We start from the raw sequence: 16,511 nt of genomic DNA, 5'->3' as shown, positions 1-16,511 counted from the left end.
TTCACAAACCAAATTTTGTTTTTTTATTTTAAACATCACCCATATATAATCCTAACATATCTCTAATATTAAAAAAATAAAAATTTCTCTTTCCACTCCCACATTCTCTCTCTCTCATTTCCATCTTGAAAACAAAAATAAAAAATGTTCATACACAGAGTGTGTTAAAATATGCTAGTATAAATTAAGGTATAAATTAAGGGGTTAATCACCAGAAGAACATAGACAATTGTTTGTTGAAAGGGAAACGAACATTTCATTAGGGGGAAAATTAATGTGTTTGGTTAAATAAACAGGTTTATGATACGACGTGAAGGAGGGGAAATTTTTGAGTCCGGAATCCCGACCAACAGAACCATATGACAGAGACATGAAAATACTCTTTGGTCCCACCCTCCTCTCTATTTTGCCCTACCCTATTTGATGAGCCTAGTCCCGAGTGCCGGACAAACATGGAGGGAGTCATGTCTTGGGCTTTAAATCTTGGCATCTTATTTTTGAAAATGTCCCCTAACATGGAGGCTGTAATTTTCCGAGCTTGAAAATGAATCCAATTATAATCAGATCCAACGCCTATCAAATACACAGCGATGCATTCAATCCGACGATCCGTATTATCGTCGACCCATTCAATCCAACAATCCGTACAACGATAGTATGATTAGCAATGGATTTAAATTTGATTGAGGTGAAACCCAATCTGAACCAATCTAGTCCATTTACCATATCCTACATCATGCAACATCATCCAAACCATTCATCACACCATAGTTATATCATACCAATACATTAAATACTTTGTAATAATAATAATAAACCCGAAATTTGAACTTCAAAGGTCTCAAGAAGACACAACGACCACGATGCAAAAAGAACGAGAAAAATTCATCAAAAGTAAAGTTACATACTGCAAGGCGACTCAGTTTGTTAATTCCATAATGGCAGAAACAATGTCACCGTCTGCTGCTTTGAGTGCCTTAACTGCTCTTGATCTTGAAACCCCAGCTTGAGTCATCACCAACTCGATGTCCTTGGGCTCCACACCAGTTTCGTCTACATCTTCATCGTCTTGAGCCAAAGTTGATGGCTCTGGGTTTGCTGTCACAGTATTTAGATTAGGAGCCTTGAACTGCTCCGCGGCCTGGGTTTGAAGCTGTGAGCTCAGGTCCTCAATCTTTGCTTCCCCAAAAATGACATACGTGTCGGATGCGGGGCTCTTAAAAACATCTGGCTTTGAGATCACGAACAGAATCTGAAAATAACAAACCTTACTACATTAATTCCATATATCAATCTCATGCAAGCTGACACAAAATGCGTGATAGCAATAAATCAACACTTACGTTCTTGCTCTTCTTGACAGTCACACGGCTGACACCAGGAATTCCTTTCATTCCAAGTTTCAACATCGCTTTGCGACTCTTCTTTTCACTTCTGCTCTGCTTAGACCTACCACTTGCATCTCCTTGTCCTGCCACAGTGGCATTTTGACAACAAATTACACCCGTGATAAGCAAAAAAAATTGGTTATACAATAATGTGCAACTTCCCAATTACTACCCACAATTTATATATAGCAGGAGGGGTAAGCCAAAATTATTTTATCAAGGTGGGCTTAACGGCAAAACAAAAGAATTCAGTTAAAAAGTTCTACTAAAATTGTCTCAATATCTCATCTCTAACTTTTGACATTTTCAGCCACAAAACCAGACAATATATAGGCATATTGCTTCCCAAAAGGCACCAGAAAGAGAGACAAATGAGCTAAACTAAGAAGACAAGCACTGCATAATAAATTGAAGACAGAAACACCACCCTTTTCCTATGCCTTTTACGTCAGTCTAGAGATGGCATTCACTAAGATCTTCAAGCAAACTATATGCTTGAAAGAGCGGGAGCATTTGACGGGAAAATCATAAAACAGTTTAGCATCACATTTAAGTCTTCACAGTGCAATTTACCTTCTACATCTTCATCTTGGTCATCATCTTCATCATCGTCATCGTCATCGTCATCTTCGTCCTCGACTATCGGCTCATCATCCTACAACCATTTCCCTCAAAATTTCATGCCCCATAAAAGAAAAAGGTGAAGCATCTTGAAGAGTTTATTCACTATCCTCCACAAGTAAACATCAACTCACATGTAAGGAACAAATCATATTAAGGACGAGCATAGCCTACGCACTTCCATTATACTGTGCATAAACTTGACAAAGTATGCAAACAAGTTAAAGATAGAACACTATGAACCTCCAAAGACTTGCCACATTCTTTCTCCACTAACGTATCGTAGATAGGAAAATCAACTTAGATTAGTGAATTGTTATGATATGTTAAGCAGTTCAGGATTGATTCCATAATAGCAGGGCCCAAATTAAGTCAACATATTTGGTACTAACCCAGTCAAAAGGTGACAATGCAAAATAAACACATCTAATTAAATGTAACCAAAAAAACATCCTATATGCTTGAAGGAATGAGGCATGAACTAAAGTAAAATACACCTGTTAAACGGAATTCAGGCAAAGAGGTAACAATGTCAAATGAGTGATCAAAGTTCAAAAAAGAGTAATGATGAAAGATTGTTTGATATGGTATCTGGTATCAGGATCATCCATACAAATTGATGAGATAGATATAGAAATACCGATTTGCAAGTGATCCAATAGGATAAAAAACAGAATAATTACCAGGTTGGTACAAACTTAATGACAGGTGCAGAAATTAAAACAACGAAAAACCTTAAGAAAGAAATTCGGGTCAACAGCACCGATCAAACTGGCTCAATCTATAGCCAAAAACAAGTGTTGCAGTATTCCACCTGGGTATACTGCTCATTTAAGATGATATGAAAATTATCTGAAATACAAATAAATGAATAAAGAAACAAACCGTTGCCATCGCCAGCCAAACCAATATAGAAAGAATGACAAAGTTGATTTCTCCAATATTGTAAAGAAAGGTTTCCACTTAACCTAACAGCTACCACATAACCAACAGAAGCAAAGTCAACTAAATATGACTCCATTAAAGATAGACACCATACTAATTCCAAAAGGCTGACAAAAAAATAGCGATTCATAAAAGCTAAACCCTTCTTGGGGTTACAGCTGATTTCACTTGGTAGGAATCCATTTCACATTTGTTGGTCACTGGATACAAAAAATCAAACAGCATCCCAGCTAAAAAGTAAACACGCAACAAATAAAATCACACTTCAACCGTTAAATCTTTCCAATTTAACCTAATGCATAAGGCAAATAAGAAAAATATCACATAAAACATGCCTCTACTCAATTGAAACAGTTGGTAAATTGCGCATGAACCCCATTAAAATCAACGAGAAATGAATATATATATATATGTGTGTGTGTGTGTGTGTGTGTGTAGAGAGAGAGAGAGAGAGAGAGAGAGAGAGAGAGAGAGAGATTACATTAACTTTTTGTTGTTCGAGTTGGGCAGCAAGGAGCTCTTCCTGAGTTTGGGCAGTCATGCTGTCACAATTTGATAATAAAAATGTGTAATTCCAGTAGAGAATTATTCTTATTCAGATCAAACAAAAAAAGGGATGAATTTATAAGAACAAGTAAAAAAATTTTAATTGAAAACCATTCAAATTAAGTCCTCAAATTTCAGTGGAGAAACAGAAATTAGAATTCTAATCTACCAAACCTTTTCTATTCTAATCTATACATTAAGATAAAACAAAAAAAAAAAAAAGATAATCGATTCGGCACTTGACTACATGTTATATAAATACATGAATATTGGAGTTGCAAAGTTTCGAAATGACAGAAATCCCCAATTTGAATGTAGAAACATAAATTAAACGTAAACCCTAATTCGAATTAAAACCAACATTCTGCAATCAATTAAACAATTCAAGTAAAACAATAGATTTAATTAGATTCACTAAACAAATCAAGCAAGATAAGAAATTAATTTGCAAAAAGAAACGAAACACTGAGAGACAGACAGACAGACAGAGAGCGGTAGAGAGAGAGAGGGAGGGAGGGAAGGAGAAACAGAGAGCGGGATAGAGAGAGAGAGAGAGAGAGAGAGAGAGAGAGAGAGAGAGGAGAGAGAGAGAGGAGAGAAGAGTTACCTTGGAGTTGGGGCAGATGAAGTAGAAGCGTAAAGGGGAAGAGGAAGGAGGAGCCAAAGCAGCTGCGCAATGCGAAGGAAGTTTTCAGGGTTGAGCGTGTTTTTTAGGGTTTAGCGATTCAGATCTCACTCTGCACCGTTTAGTCCTGACCGTTCACGCTGATCGTGCGGCCAGGAATCCATTTTACATTTTTCCTTTTCTTTATTATTTTCCTGTCAGTCTATTGTAAGCTATCAGTTTACGACAAAAAGAAAATTCATTTCGACATTTTTTGAGTAAATTATAGCACTGGTTCTTTAATTTTAACTTAACGAGAGCAATGATCTTTCAACTTAAAATTCATTATCATTGATCCAATCAACTGATCAAAATGTGCAGTTATGGTCCTTCAACTAAAAATTCATTATCACTGATCTCTCAACTTTAATTTAATTAGATAAATGGTTCCTCAACTTTAACCCAATTGGAGCAATGGTCCCTCAACTTTAACTCAATTGTAGCAATAATCCTTCCAACATAACTCACTTTGACAAAATTCTGATGAAGTTGACGAAAATAACTATAGCTACACGTTTTGATGGGTTGATGGACCCTAATTGTAGCAATGGTCATTCCAACATAACTTATTTTGACAAAATTCTAACGAAATTGACGAAAATGATCATAGCTACACATTTTGATGAGTTGAGGGATCAATGGTAATGGATTTTTAGTTAAGGGACCATTGCTACAATTTACTCGCCTTTTTTCTTGTGAGTAAATTGTATCAATAGTCTCTCAACTAAAAATTCATTATCATTGGTCACTTCACTCATCAAAACGTGTAGCAATGGTTCTTTTCGTCAACTCCGTCAAAATTATGTCAAAATGAGTTATGTTGGAATGATCATTGCTACAATTGGGTTAAAGTTAAGAGATCATTGCTCCAATTGAGCTAAAGTTGTGGGACTATTGCTCTAATTGAATTAAAGTTGAGAGACAATATAATTTTTCTTATTTGATTTTCCATATTTGTCTCTTGATTTAGTCTCACGTGCATAACACATGACTCATTTTGATCGAAGTTCTAATGGAGTTGACGAAAATGATCATAACTGCACGTTTTGATGAGTTAAGAGACAAATGGTAATAAATTTTTAGTTGATGGATCGTTGCTACAATTTACTCTTTTTTTGTCGAAGTCAATTAGGCCATTAACGAGGAGATTATTTTCTTAAATTATATTTTGAAAACCACTCTAAAGAAGAAATTCAACTGTCAAATCATGTGGTCTACAAAAGAAGAAATTCAACTGTCAAATCATATGGTTTACAAAATATAATTTAAGTAAATAGTTTCTCTATCATCAACTATAACACTAGTATAAAGAGTGCATTCATATGAAACTCTTTGACAGATGAATCTTTGCATACGCACTTGGTAGTCTTGGCAGCTATCTCACAGCTAACTCAATCAACCCATAACCACAAACCAACAAGCTTGAATAAATTACTATTAAATGACAATAAACCTATTCATTACATGTCTATGGAACATAGATGATTAGGTGAAGTTCATAATAAGAAAATTAAGCTCACAACATTCATTCACACATTGAATCAAACACTTACACTTTAGGAAGAAAGAAAAACAAAATAAGAGAGAAAGAGAGCAATCAATCGCCGAGCGAGAAATGAATAGGAAATAGAAGGGGTGGTAGTCAGTTTTTATCATACAAGTGTTTTTTTTTTTTAACAGAAAGCCAACTTTTATTAAAATAAGAACTAGTACAAGGCCCAAAAATGATCGGGTAAACAAATATAGGGAAAGTAAAAGGCTCAAGCAAAATGAGAGCAACAACCCAAGATACAACAGGATGCCCACATAAGCTTAGGCTCGAAGGTAGTAGAAAACAGAAGATAAAAAACCTAATCTCCAGCAGCAAAGACCACATCGCCATCGTCGTCACATCCTCGGATGAAACCAAACTCCGAACTGAGAAATAGACATCAGATCCAAATTCCTTTCACAAACCCCTGCAAATATATACTAGTATTATACAAGGTAGAGGGTGAAGCTAAGGGGATATGTAAAACACTAGAGGGTGAAGCTAAGGGATATGTAAAACACCCAACAATTGGCCTCGATGGGGATCCGGCAAATGCCGGCTAGGGGATAGGATATGAATGAGGGTAATAGATTTGATATCCTTCTCCCAATCGAAGCCCGCCTATCCGTGTACATGGTGGGTTGGGGATGTAGTATCACATCTAACGAGGAGGGACGACAGAAAGTTAAAAGATAGAAAACAGTAAAATTAGGCAAAAGATGCCAGATAAAGGCATAAAACCCAGATTTGAGACAAGCTCAGAGGATAGTTGAGACCCAGCTCAACGAAAACTAAGATAAACTCAGAGAGAACAGGGAAAAAAAACGAAAGAATGAGACTAGAATGAAGAAAGGAAGAGATGGATGCATGGAAGATGATGAAGTAGAGACAATGAGAGGGGAGGAAAAGAAGAAAAGGCAAAGAAGTGAAGGAAAGAAAAAGAGGAGGAAGGAAGAATGGAGACTGGAAAAAGGAGGAGGTAACGGGGTTGCCACCTACCCAGAGCAAGAGCAAGGGGCGACGGCTGAAAGTTGCAACTGGAGAAGAGGCTATGAATTTGGGTTTCTAGAGAGAGAAATTAAGGGAGAGAGAGAGAGAGAGAAAGAAAGAACGCGTTTGCTTTCTTATCATACAAGTTAAATAGAGTGAGGACAATGTGAAGAAAGTAACTAAAAAGCGGTATAATTAAAATTCTTGAATAAAATCTAATTCTCATTAAAACCAAATGTAAGATTGAATATTGATTTTGGTCATTGAAATTTATATCCATCTCAGTAATTGCTACCTAATGATTTAACTAATTTCAAACGTAGTTTCATTAGTTCCTAAATTTCCCATGTCCTCCAATCTAGCTAGTAGCTACTAGTTGGCTTTCCTAAGTTACCCACAGGCGGCAACTATCGCCACGAGCGAATCAACAACTAATGTTGGTTGCTCAGTTGCACCATCAATGCAGAATAGGCTAACTAGATAATCATTGGACTCAATTCAGTATAAGATCGAGTAGTAGAGTCGTAGACAACTTGGAGGAGGTCAACATAAGGGATCTCATAGCGATAGAGCACCGCATGGTAGTTCACATAGAGTTGCTAGAGTTTGTGCACTTTTCGATTTGGGGGCCTAGGTGAAGCTTAACATGATCACAGGTACACTGAGTTTGGGGAACTAAACTGTTTTTAAGGGGGAAAGATGTGAAATTCCTTCATCATATATCACTATTCCATTATCGTATGTCGTGTTTCTACGATTTTATTCTATTTTGTTAATTTTAGAGGTTTTGGTTTTTTATTTAAGTTCAAATTTTTATCACTGGCCAATAAAAATCTGTAGACCTTTTGGGGTCACTATTAGACTTTTTAGATAGAGCTCGATCCACAAGTATGTAGATGAAAATCGTTCGCTAAACGGAGTTTTAATGAAAAAGTTATAAGAAATCAATGTTAGGGGCATTTATGTCATTTGACACCTTCATATATAGTAGGCCCCCAAAGGGTTGGAGCAACTTCCCTATATAGAACCCTAGCTCGTGGGTTAACCGTTTAGCCCTCCTCCATTAGCGATCTGACCCTGCTCATGGGCAGATTTTCTAACCATTTTTTCAGCCAAATCCAACTCATTAGTTCCTAAATTTCCCATTTCCTCTAATCTAGCTTGTGAATTTTAGTTGACTAGTTCCAAAGTTTTTTTTTCTTCTCATAAATAGTCATTAAAAATTCGTAGACCTTTCGGAGTCAATATTAATATTTTCGAGTAGAGCTCAATTCCACCAATGTGCAAGCGAAAACCATATTAAAGTTATAACGGAGGAGAAATAAGCAAGCAAAGATAAGGCAAAATGATCATTTGCACCTCTATTTGTAAAAGGCCCAAGAATCTAGGAGAGAACCCCCTCCCCCTGAATTGGCAACCCGACAACCCGGTTCTCTGCGAATGACCCGGTTGCATGGGTAATTTTTCGACATCGTTTCTGACGAGTTCCGGCATCGCCGGTCATCATGACCGCCACCAACGACTCTGCCTCACCCCAACTTCCTTTTCCACCCTAGCATCATTTCGTTTGGCCACCTGTCGTGGCAGAGCAAAGCTCCAATTTTCCCAAGCTTTTTTGACGGCGATTTCGTCGTTCCTGTTCAATCGACATCATCCAACACCACCAATCAACTCACTTTGGCCCCAACTACAAAACCTATAGCTCAGATCTACGGCGAGGCAAAGATGAGGGTGCACCGTTTATGAAATCCAATGGTTTCCGACGAAATTCAAGGTCCTCCAGCCATTTCCAAGCCTCAACGCAGGTTTAAAAACTTCTCTTCTTGCTGTGAATTAAAATACTGGTTAAGAAAGGCTCACAAATAACCCCATTAAGGAGGCACTTATCGACGGAAATATTAAGACGAAAAAATGAATATGCAACAATCTCTGAGAAGAAAAAGGAAAAAGCTAGAAATATGGGGATAGAAGTTGCCACCAGCCCCAAGCTGGAGTAATTGCCTATTGTATTGTTGGTAACTATTATGAGAGTGTTTTTATTAAGTATCAATAACAATACCTATATTGTTAGGTACTATTACCATAGATTAATAAACCAATTTAACCTATGGGATTCGAATTGCGTTGATTTGCAAATCCAAACCCCTTCTACTTCCCTTTTTTAGGGTCAATGAATCGTTTTAACCTACAACCCGATTATCAAGCTTGGAATTTCAAGTGCATGACGTAAACTTATTTAAGCTTAAGACGGAACTCAATCTTCCTCTCACTTTGCCCTATAAAATTCAAAATGTATCACTTAATTATGTGAAAGTTAACCTTGCCTCACTTTGTCTTATTCCATCTTATTCCATCACTTCCGTTAAACGTTCTGTGACAAATATAAGGCCCGTTGTTTGGCTGACATGTTAACCATGTCATCTCCACATGGATAAATTTAATAAAAAAAAATCATTTAACACTTTGAAAACGTTAAAAGAGTAATGTTATTTTTACCACATTTATTTACCATCTTAGGTGGCAGATGAGTTGGACAAGCTACATAATTTAATTTCAATTTTTTATTAATTAAAACACTTAAATAATATTAGGTGGAAAAAAGAGTCTCTTCGTATATCACAATCATCATTTAATTAACAATCTTTTTATCAATTATTGATTAACATTTTGAAATTAAATGCTAATTTAATTTAGATGATGTGACTGTCCACATTAAATATCATCTAAGGTGGTATATAATTATGGTACAAAAATATTATAAGAATAACATTATTGACGTTAAAAATACTTTAAAACTTAAAAGAGAAAAAAAAAATGGAAAGCCAGCAAACCCACCCTCCGGCCACTCCGCTCATCTGCATCTCCCTCCTTTGTTGGAATCACATCTAAGGTGAGTATGGATATGGGAGGCCTGGGTTGGGACGGCAGGAGTGGGGGTAGGGGTGGGACAGCGACATGAGGGATTTGGGAAGGGATGATGCTGGTGTTTGGGGGAAGGGCGAGGCTTTAGGTGTGATGAATAAGATTGAGTTTTGGAGATATGACCGGATTAAGCTAGATAACATATTTTATTGTGGATTCATAACCTATCATATCCAGTCTTGTCTACTTACATTTTGACACAACAAACAACGAACTAGACTCAATATTTTAATTTGTCACAACTTATCTCATCCAATCCACCAAATGAAGCCTTCGGGTTTATAATCTTACTTTTTTCAGTTCTTGGATTTATAAATTGATTTATTTTCTTTTTCCACATGGTGTTATTTCAATGGATGTGTAGGTCACATGCATGCCATGTCAACAAACCAAACGAAAATTTTAACAAAATTGAATGGCATATGGACCAAGTGTAACAAAAAATTAAGTTTCAAAGATTACGGATACATTTTGAGTTTCATTGAGCAAAACGAGAGAATGATTGAGTTTTAGGGGCATAGGCATAAATAAGGTCCTTTCCCTTTCTCTTACTATTTGCATATGAAAATTTCAAAGTCCAAGTTCAAGGGTCTTTGAATTTGTAAAAGTCCAAGTTCAAAGATAGCCTCCACTAATTTTGAGTGACTGCCGTGCAATTTTGTTGACTCCTTTTCCATGCCTTGCCCTCTTACTAAGCAACATGCTGAGTTGCACTAATAACCCTTCAAGTTTACTCAAGTTTGTACCATCATCCTGTCCTTCTAATTTACTCAAGTTTCTACCATCGTCATCATCATCCTCCTAGCTTTTCTGTTGTACTATTGTGTTTGTAGTTTCATTATGTTAGCATTGTTAGTCCAGTCTGTCAAATGAGGTAAAATTCCTTTTAGCTTGGGTTTTATAATGGGAAGATTAAAATTGGATAAAAAAATTTGCCAAATTGACGGATTGAACTAAAGTGATAACAAATTAATCTATTCGGACGAAAATGTAACAAAAAATATCTTATATTAACATAAGTGAGAAGGGAGCTGCTATTGCTTGCCCCTTCACAAAAATCATTTTGCACTCCTCGCATTTTATACAAAGAGAATTTACAAATTTACTAAAGAACAAATGCATAATGACATTTTTTAAGTATCAATATAGTACCTAAGCGAAAATTTTGAGTAAACTATAACATGAATAATGGGTTTTACTTTACACTCCAAGACATGTCAACATGAAGACGCATTCAACACGAGGTTAAGGGAGTATGATTTTTTCCCCATCTATTCTCATCCGTTTCTCTCCTCTCCGCTCACACTTTGTTTTTTATTTTTTTCTCTCTATTAAAAATAAATATAAAATATTAACATGTCTTAATCATAATGGTTCAAGTAAGAGGGGAGGAAAGAAGAGAGATTAGGAAAGAAGAGAATCCTCCTCCTGCTTAGAATGAGCCCCAAATTTTCACATTTATGACATAATTGAACCGAAGATTAATTTCTTCTCAATGAACAAAATCGAAAAAATTAAAGCAATGGTCCTGAACTTTGGCTCAATTGGAGCTGCTAGACTAAAAATTCATAAGTTTTGATTCATGAACTTGTTAGAATGTGGAACAATAATAACTCCGTTAAAATTTTCATTCAAAATAGAGTTTAAAAGGGGCAAAAATATAAATAAAAGTTCTAACAAAGGTAACTAAAAGACCTATTCCTTCATGTTATTACAAGTTCAGAAACCAATACTTACAAACTTTTAGTTCAGGAACGAAAGCTTCTATTGAGCTAAAATTAAGAGACACAAAATCACATCCATATGCAAAACTTACTTAGGCCAATGATTCATTTTACTCCATTATAAACAAAACAAAAAAAAGGTTATGAGGAAATGAGGTTCGTATAGAAATGGTGACACATTACGCATACCAAACATTCTTTGCCTTCTCTTTTGCTTTCCCCAAATCTGCCCTTCCAAATTCAACCCCTTTCTAAACATAGACAATGAAATCAAAACTAGACGAACTACAAAATTAGCAACTCAATCATACATTAAACCTTTTCTACAACAATATCAACTGCTTGGTAAGACTCAAGAAACCCAGATCAATCGTCACGTTCCGGATTGAAACACTGTAACTTAGATTAGTAATATCGCTTTGTAATATATTAAAAGAAATCGTTATTAACACTTCAAAAATCTCATTTTACCTTCCAAACTTTCTATATTTGAAAACAAAAATACACGAAACGTGTAGAATGAGATTTTTAAAATGTCAATAACACTTTTATATTAAAAAAACCCAGAACAATAATCGTGCACAAATCCTAATGAGGGTTACATAAAAACAAGATTCTCAATTGTTTTTTTTTTTTTTTTTTTTGGTTTATAAAATGAGAAAATTGAAAAAGTAATTCTCATCAAACACCATGCTTGTCATCATACAACAAAAATAAAAGGAGAAAATTTAGATTTTTTTTAGAAGTGAAAAAATTGAATCATCGATCATAATGCTTCATCAAACGATCAACGGCATTAAAATAACAACGAACAATCAGAGGCATAGAGCCGTACATCGAAGATCCTGACCGTCCACCCCACCGCCCGACTCCCCATCCACATCCAACGGTGGGAAATTTAGATCGAAGGGCAGCGGGGCCTTGCGAAACGACGACGACGCGACGAAATCCCCGTCGTCCTCTACTACCGATGAAGACGAGTCGCAGTCGCTGTGGCAGTCCTCGGGAACCACGGGCGGCGTCCTCGGCTGTCGTTTCCGCCGCGTCAACTCGGCAGCGACCGTCGTCGATTGAAGCGGCGGCCGGGGCCCACTGAACGACTCCACGGTGGAGCTCAGGCTGCTGGATGCGGGTCTCTGCGGATCTACAGCCGGATGGTCCTGAAACCCGTAACCCGACCCAAAAAGCTTAGCCTCGATAGCCGGGTCGGTAGGGTTGTTGTAAAAGGAAGGGTAAGCACATGAGATCTGGAAGTTGGTCTTGGCCTTGGGGCCGCGGAGGATACGAGCGGCGGCATCGTAGGCTTGGGCGGCGTCTTCAGCTGAGTCGAAGGTGCCGAGCCAGACCCGGGTCTTCTTCCACGGGTCACGGATCTCGGCAGCAAACCGGCCCCACGGTCTTTTCCGAACCCCTCGGTACCGAACCTCTTTTCCAATACAGGGTCTGGATCCGGTGGGTTCGGCCGGCGGCGCTGCGGGTCTCGTAGCGGCTCCTCTTCCCCTCCTCATGGCCAAGAATCGGGCTTTTTAGAGTCTGATGGTCATAGAAAGAATTGGGTGTTTGAGAGATTTGGATTGGGAAAATTGAAAGATGGGTTTTGCAGAGATAGGAAGAGGAGAGAGAGGGAGAGAGAGAGTATATGGGGGAAGGTTTGCTTAGAGGGATGGGTGGGAGAAGAACTGGATGGCACCAGCACCACCTTCTCTTCTACACAAAAAATATATAAATAATAATGATTTTTCTGATTTTTTTGGTTTTTGGTTTCTGGGATTATTATTATTATTATTTTACTTTTTTCCGGGTCAAAGAAAAGAAATAGGGTATTTTGGTTGTTTCTTTTTCTTTGGTTTCTTTGTTCCTTCCTTTCTCGATTAGTGTAGCTTCTGTTGCCCCCACAAACCGACCCGGACTCGATTTCTTTGCTTCTTCCTTTTATCATTCTCATCCTCCCCCCCTTTTTTTTTTTTTTTTCAAGTTTCGTAAATTATGAATTTTCGTTTCTTCCCTTTTCGGCTTTTCCATCGTGTTCCAAATCTAAAAACATGTTTGGTATTTTATTTGAATCTAATTTTTTAAATTGAAAAAAAAATTTCAAGTTTTAGACCTTAAAAACATGTTTGGTATGACTATTTTAAAAAATTAACTCAAAAATATAGTATATTATATAAAAACATAAAAAGTGAGTTTTTAGAGATTTTAAATTTAAACTTACTCATTTCTTTTCTCTCCCTCATCCCCTTTCATTCTAAATCTATCTCTCTATCTTTTCTTCTTTCTCTCTCCTCTTTTTTTTTACCTTTTCGTCGCTCCTCCAATTAGCTCTCTTCATTCTCTCGATTCTTTTTCTCACTCCTCTTCCTCTCAATCTCGTCTGAACCTCTCTTCTTTCTCTTTCCTTCAATCATGTCTTACTTTCTTTCCTCCTCTCTCCTGTTTCTCCCTCTCCTGCGACTCCTCTTTTTAGATCTCTTTATCTAGTTTAAGTTGTAAGATTTAAAATTTTTAAATCGCAAACCAATCAAGTTTTTAAGTCTTAAATAAAATTGTTTTCAAGAAATGTTTTGAGAAATGATAAAAATTTTAAATATGATACCAAACAGGCCCTAAATGTTTTATGTTATTTTGCAAAATGATTATTTTTTGTTCTTTTTATTTTTATGTCAAAGTCAAACGGTGTCCTAAATTCGACACCAAATTATCACGAATTCAATATCAATTTTGTTTTGTTGGTTTTTTTATGTGTTCAAGTTTACATATTACAATTGAGTGATAATCATCTTTATTTGTAAGTTAATAAAATCTTAAATTCGACGCCAATTTATCACAAATTCTATACTAAATTATTAAGGTTAGCCTTTGTGTGGCATGACCAAAATCCACACTCCTACATTTTTTTTTTAAAAAAATTTTTAAATTCAATGTTGGGGCTCTGAGCAGAATAATAGATCTCCTTTTTCTTGGTTGTTAATTTATGATATGATTTACTTTGTTTGTTGGTGAGTTATATTCACTGCTTTGGGTTGGGAATTTTGGTTTGGGTGGACGAAGACAGGGGTTGAGTGTTGAGGGCCAATGAATAATGGATGTAGGTAAGGAGGCAATGATTTCATAGGGTGGAATAGCAATAAAACCTTGTAGTGACTTTATTTATTTTGTTTTAATTTTGTTGGCACGAAGAAGTTATCATTCCAATTCATTTCAAATAGTTACACGATATTCTTATCCTCATCTAGATCTCACATTTCTCTTCAGTACAGACATTAGTCAAAATCGTCTATGGTATTGACATAATTTCTCATTTTGATCCGTACCTGAGATTTGAAATCAGTAGAAGTGGTTCTTGAATTTACCCATCATTAATTATTTTGGTCATTCTGTGAATTTTTTTTTAAAATAAAGTTCAAAATGACAAATATACCCTCAAAATTTTATAAACAATGGGCCAAAATAATTTGATAAAAATTGAGGGTATTTTTTGTCATTTTGATCCTTATTGAATGGAGATTTTTCACGAAATGACTAAAATGATTGATGGTGAGTAAACTCAAGGAACACTTCTATCAATTTTAAATCTCAGGGACCAAAATGTGGAGTTGTGCCAATCTTAAAGACTATCTTGCTTATGACTCAATTTTATAGGAAACATAATAAGGAAAAAAAAAAGGTTATGTGTTCAACCTTCAAAGATGACGGAGAAAAAACTCAAACAAGTTAGTAGTTTTCTCTTAAGGATTTCCACGATCTGATCTCACTTTAGTGGGAGATTGAGATTCGACAGTAACTACTCATGTACCACCAATATTTAGAGATGAATAATCGAAGGGCAACCATTTTTCATTTTCAAGAATTTACCATGTGGTTTCCATTCATTCCAAACAGAAAAGGATAGAAAAAATCAGTGACATATCCCGTTTTTGGTTGTTGGCGTTCTGGGTTATGTGCTCTGCAGGCAAGGGGGGCTTTTTGGTATAGCACTTTCTGGAATATGTATTAATTTTATTTGTGGCATTGATTTTAATGGAATTTTGATCCCACAGCAATTACTTCGTAAATTTATTTTTTCTTTGCCCACTATGAGGAATTCAAGTAACAATTACTTTGTAAAATTGTTTATTTTCCCACTATGACGAAATCAAGTTATGCTTTAGGAGAGTGTATTCAATTGAGAATTTGAGAAATTTTAATGGATTTATAAATCCATAGAATTTTATGGAGTTTAATTGATTTGTAGATATTCTATGTAAAATTTTGATTCAATTCCCTCGAAAATCTCATAGGAAGAGATGAGATTTGTAGATGCTTAAAACACATTTTGAAATCTCTCAAGTTCCCTCGAATTCCTCAACTTTTTCAAATTCTTTAAAATCAATTTTTAATTGAATACACCCGAAATTCAAATGGGATTTTGAGGGATTTTAATTCTTTTAACGAATCTAGGGGTATTCAATTAGAATTTTAAGTGATTCTCTGAAATTCAAAGTGTATTCAATCAGAATTTTAAGATAGTTTATTAAAATCCTTAGAAATCCGGGTGTATTCAATTAGGATTTTAAAGAAGTTTATAACATTCCAGATATATTCAATTAGAAATTGATTTTAAAGAATTTGAGAAAGTTGAGGAATTAGAGGGAATTGGAGAGATTTCGTAGTATATTTTAAGCATCCATAAATCTTACCTCTCCCTATGAAATTTTGAGGGAATTGAATAAAAAATTTATATGAAATCTCTACAAATCAATTAAACTCTATAAAAATCCATGGATTTATAAATCCATTAAAGTCTTGCAAATTCTCAATTGAATACATCCCTATTAGTTTACAGTATTTTTTCCCCATTTGTATGGAGTTTATTTGTATAGATTCCATGTAAAATTTTGATTCAATTCCCTCAAAATCTCATGGGGAAATGTGAGATTTGTTAATGCTTAAAATATTTACGAAATCTCTCAAATTCCCCAACTTTTTCAATTTCTTTAAAATCAAATTCTAATTGAATACACCCGGAATGTTATAAATTTCCATAAAATCTTAATTGAATACACTCAGATTTCTAAGAATTTTAATAAATTATCTTAAAATCCTGATTGAATTCCAGAGAATCACGTAAAATTCTAATTGAATACCCTTAGATTCATTAATAGAATTAAAATCCCTCTAAATCTCAATTGAATACACCCTCA

At 35.7% G+C, this 16,511-nt stretch overlaps 2 protein-coding genes across 2 annotated transcripts; both read right to left on the bottom strand.

The window, feature by feature from the left end:
* Nucleotides 1-779: 779 nt before the first annotated feature.
* On the bottom strand, nucleotides 780-4,229 carry LOC137743357 (nascent polypeptide-associated complex subunit alpha-like protein 1). Its single transcript, XM_068483237.1, has 5 exons — nucleotides 4,108-4,229; nucleotides 3,436-3,496; nucleotides 1,962-2,043; nucleotides 1,344-1,471; nucleotides 780-1,252 (listed from the first exon to the last, which is right to left on the bottom strand). The coding sequence occupies exons 2-5, from the start codon at nucleotides 3,493-3,495 to the stop codon at nucleotides 920-922; spliced, it is 603 nt and encodes a 200-aa protein (XP_068339338.1). The 5' UTR covers nucleotide 3,496; nucleotides 4,108-4,229; the 3' UTR covers nucleotides 780-919.
* A 7,821-nt stretch (nucleotides 4,230-12,050) lies between these two features.
* Nucleotides 12,051-13,056, bottom strand: LOC137742241 (ethylene-responsive transcription factor 3-like). Its single transcript, XM_068482059.1, has one exon. The coding sequence runs from the start codon at nucleotides 12,837-12,839 to the stop codon at nucleotides 12,147-12,149; it is 693 nt and encodes a 230-aa protein (XP_068338160.1). The 5' UTR covers nucleotides 12,840-13,056; the 3' UTR covers nucleotides 12,051-12,146.
* Between the last annotated feature and the right edge of the window lie 3,455 nt (nucleotides 13,057-16,511).

The sequence above is a fragment of the Pyrus communis genome, chromosome 8 (assembly GCF_963583255.1).
Source record: "Pyrus communis chromosome 8, drPyrComm1.1, whole genome shotgun sequence".
Lineage (NCBI taxonomy): Eukaryota > Viridiplantae > Streptophyta > Magnoliopsida > Rosales > Rosaceae > Pyrus > Pyrus communis.
Note: the sequence above shows the minus strand (reverse complement) of the source record. Positions and strands in the feature narration are given on the sequence as shown.

Excerpts from the sequence above, each read along its gene's own strand:
- LOC137743357 (XM_068483237.1), bottom strand. The coding sequence starts at position 3,495 with ATGACTGCCCAAACTCAGGAAGAGCTCCTTGCTGCCCAACTCGAACAA. Across the intron at positions 1,472-1,961 it reads CCAAGATGAAGATGTAGAAG|GACAAGGAGATGCAAGTGGT; the intron begins GTAAATTGCACT and ends CCACTGTGGCAG. Across the intron at positions 1,253-1,343 it reads CTGTCAAGAAGAGCAAGAAC|ATTCTGTTCGTGATCTCAAA; the intron begins GTAAGTGTTGAT and ends TGTTATTTTCAG.
- LOC137742241 (XM_068482059.1), bottom strand. The coding sequence starts at position 12,839 with ATGAGGAGGGGAAGAGGAGCCGCTACGAGACCCGCAGCGCCGCCGGCC.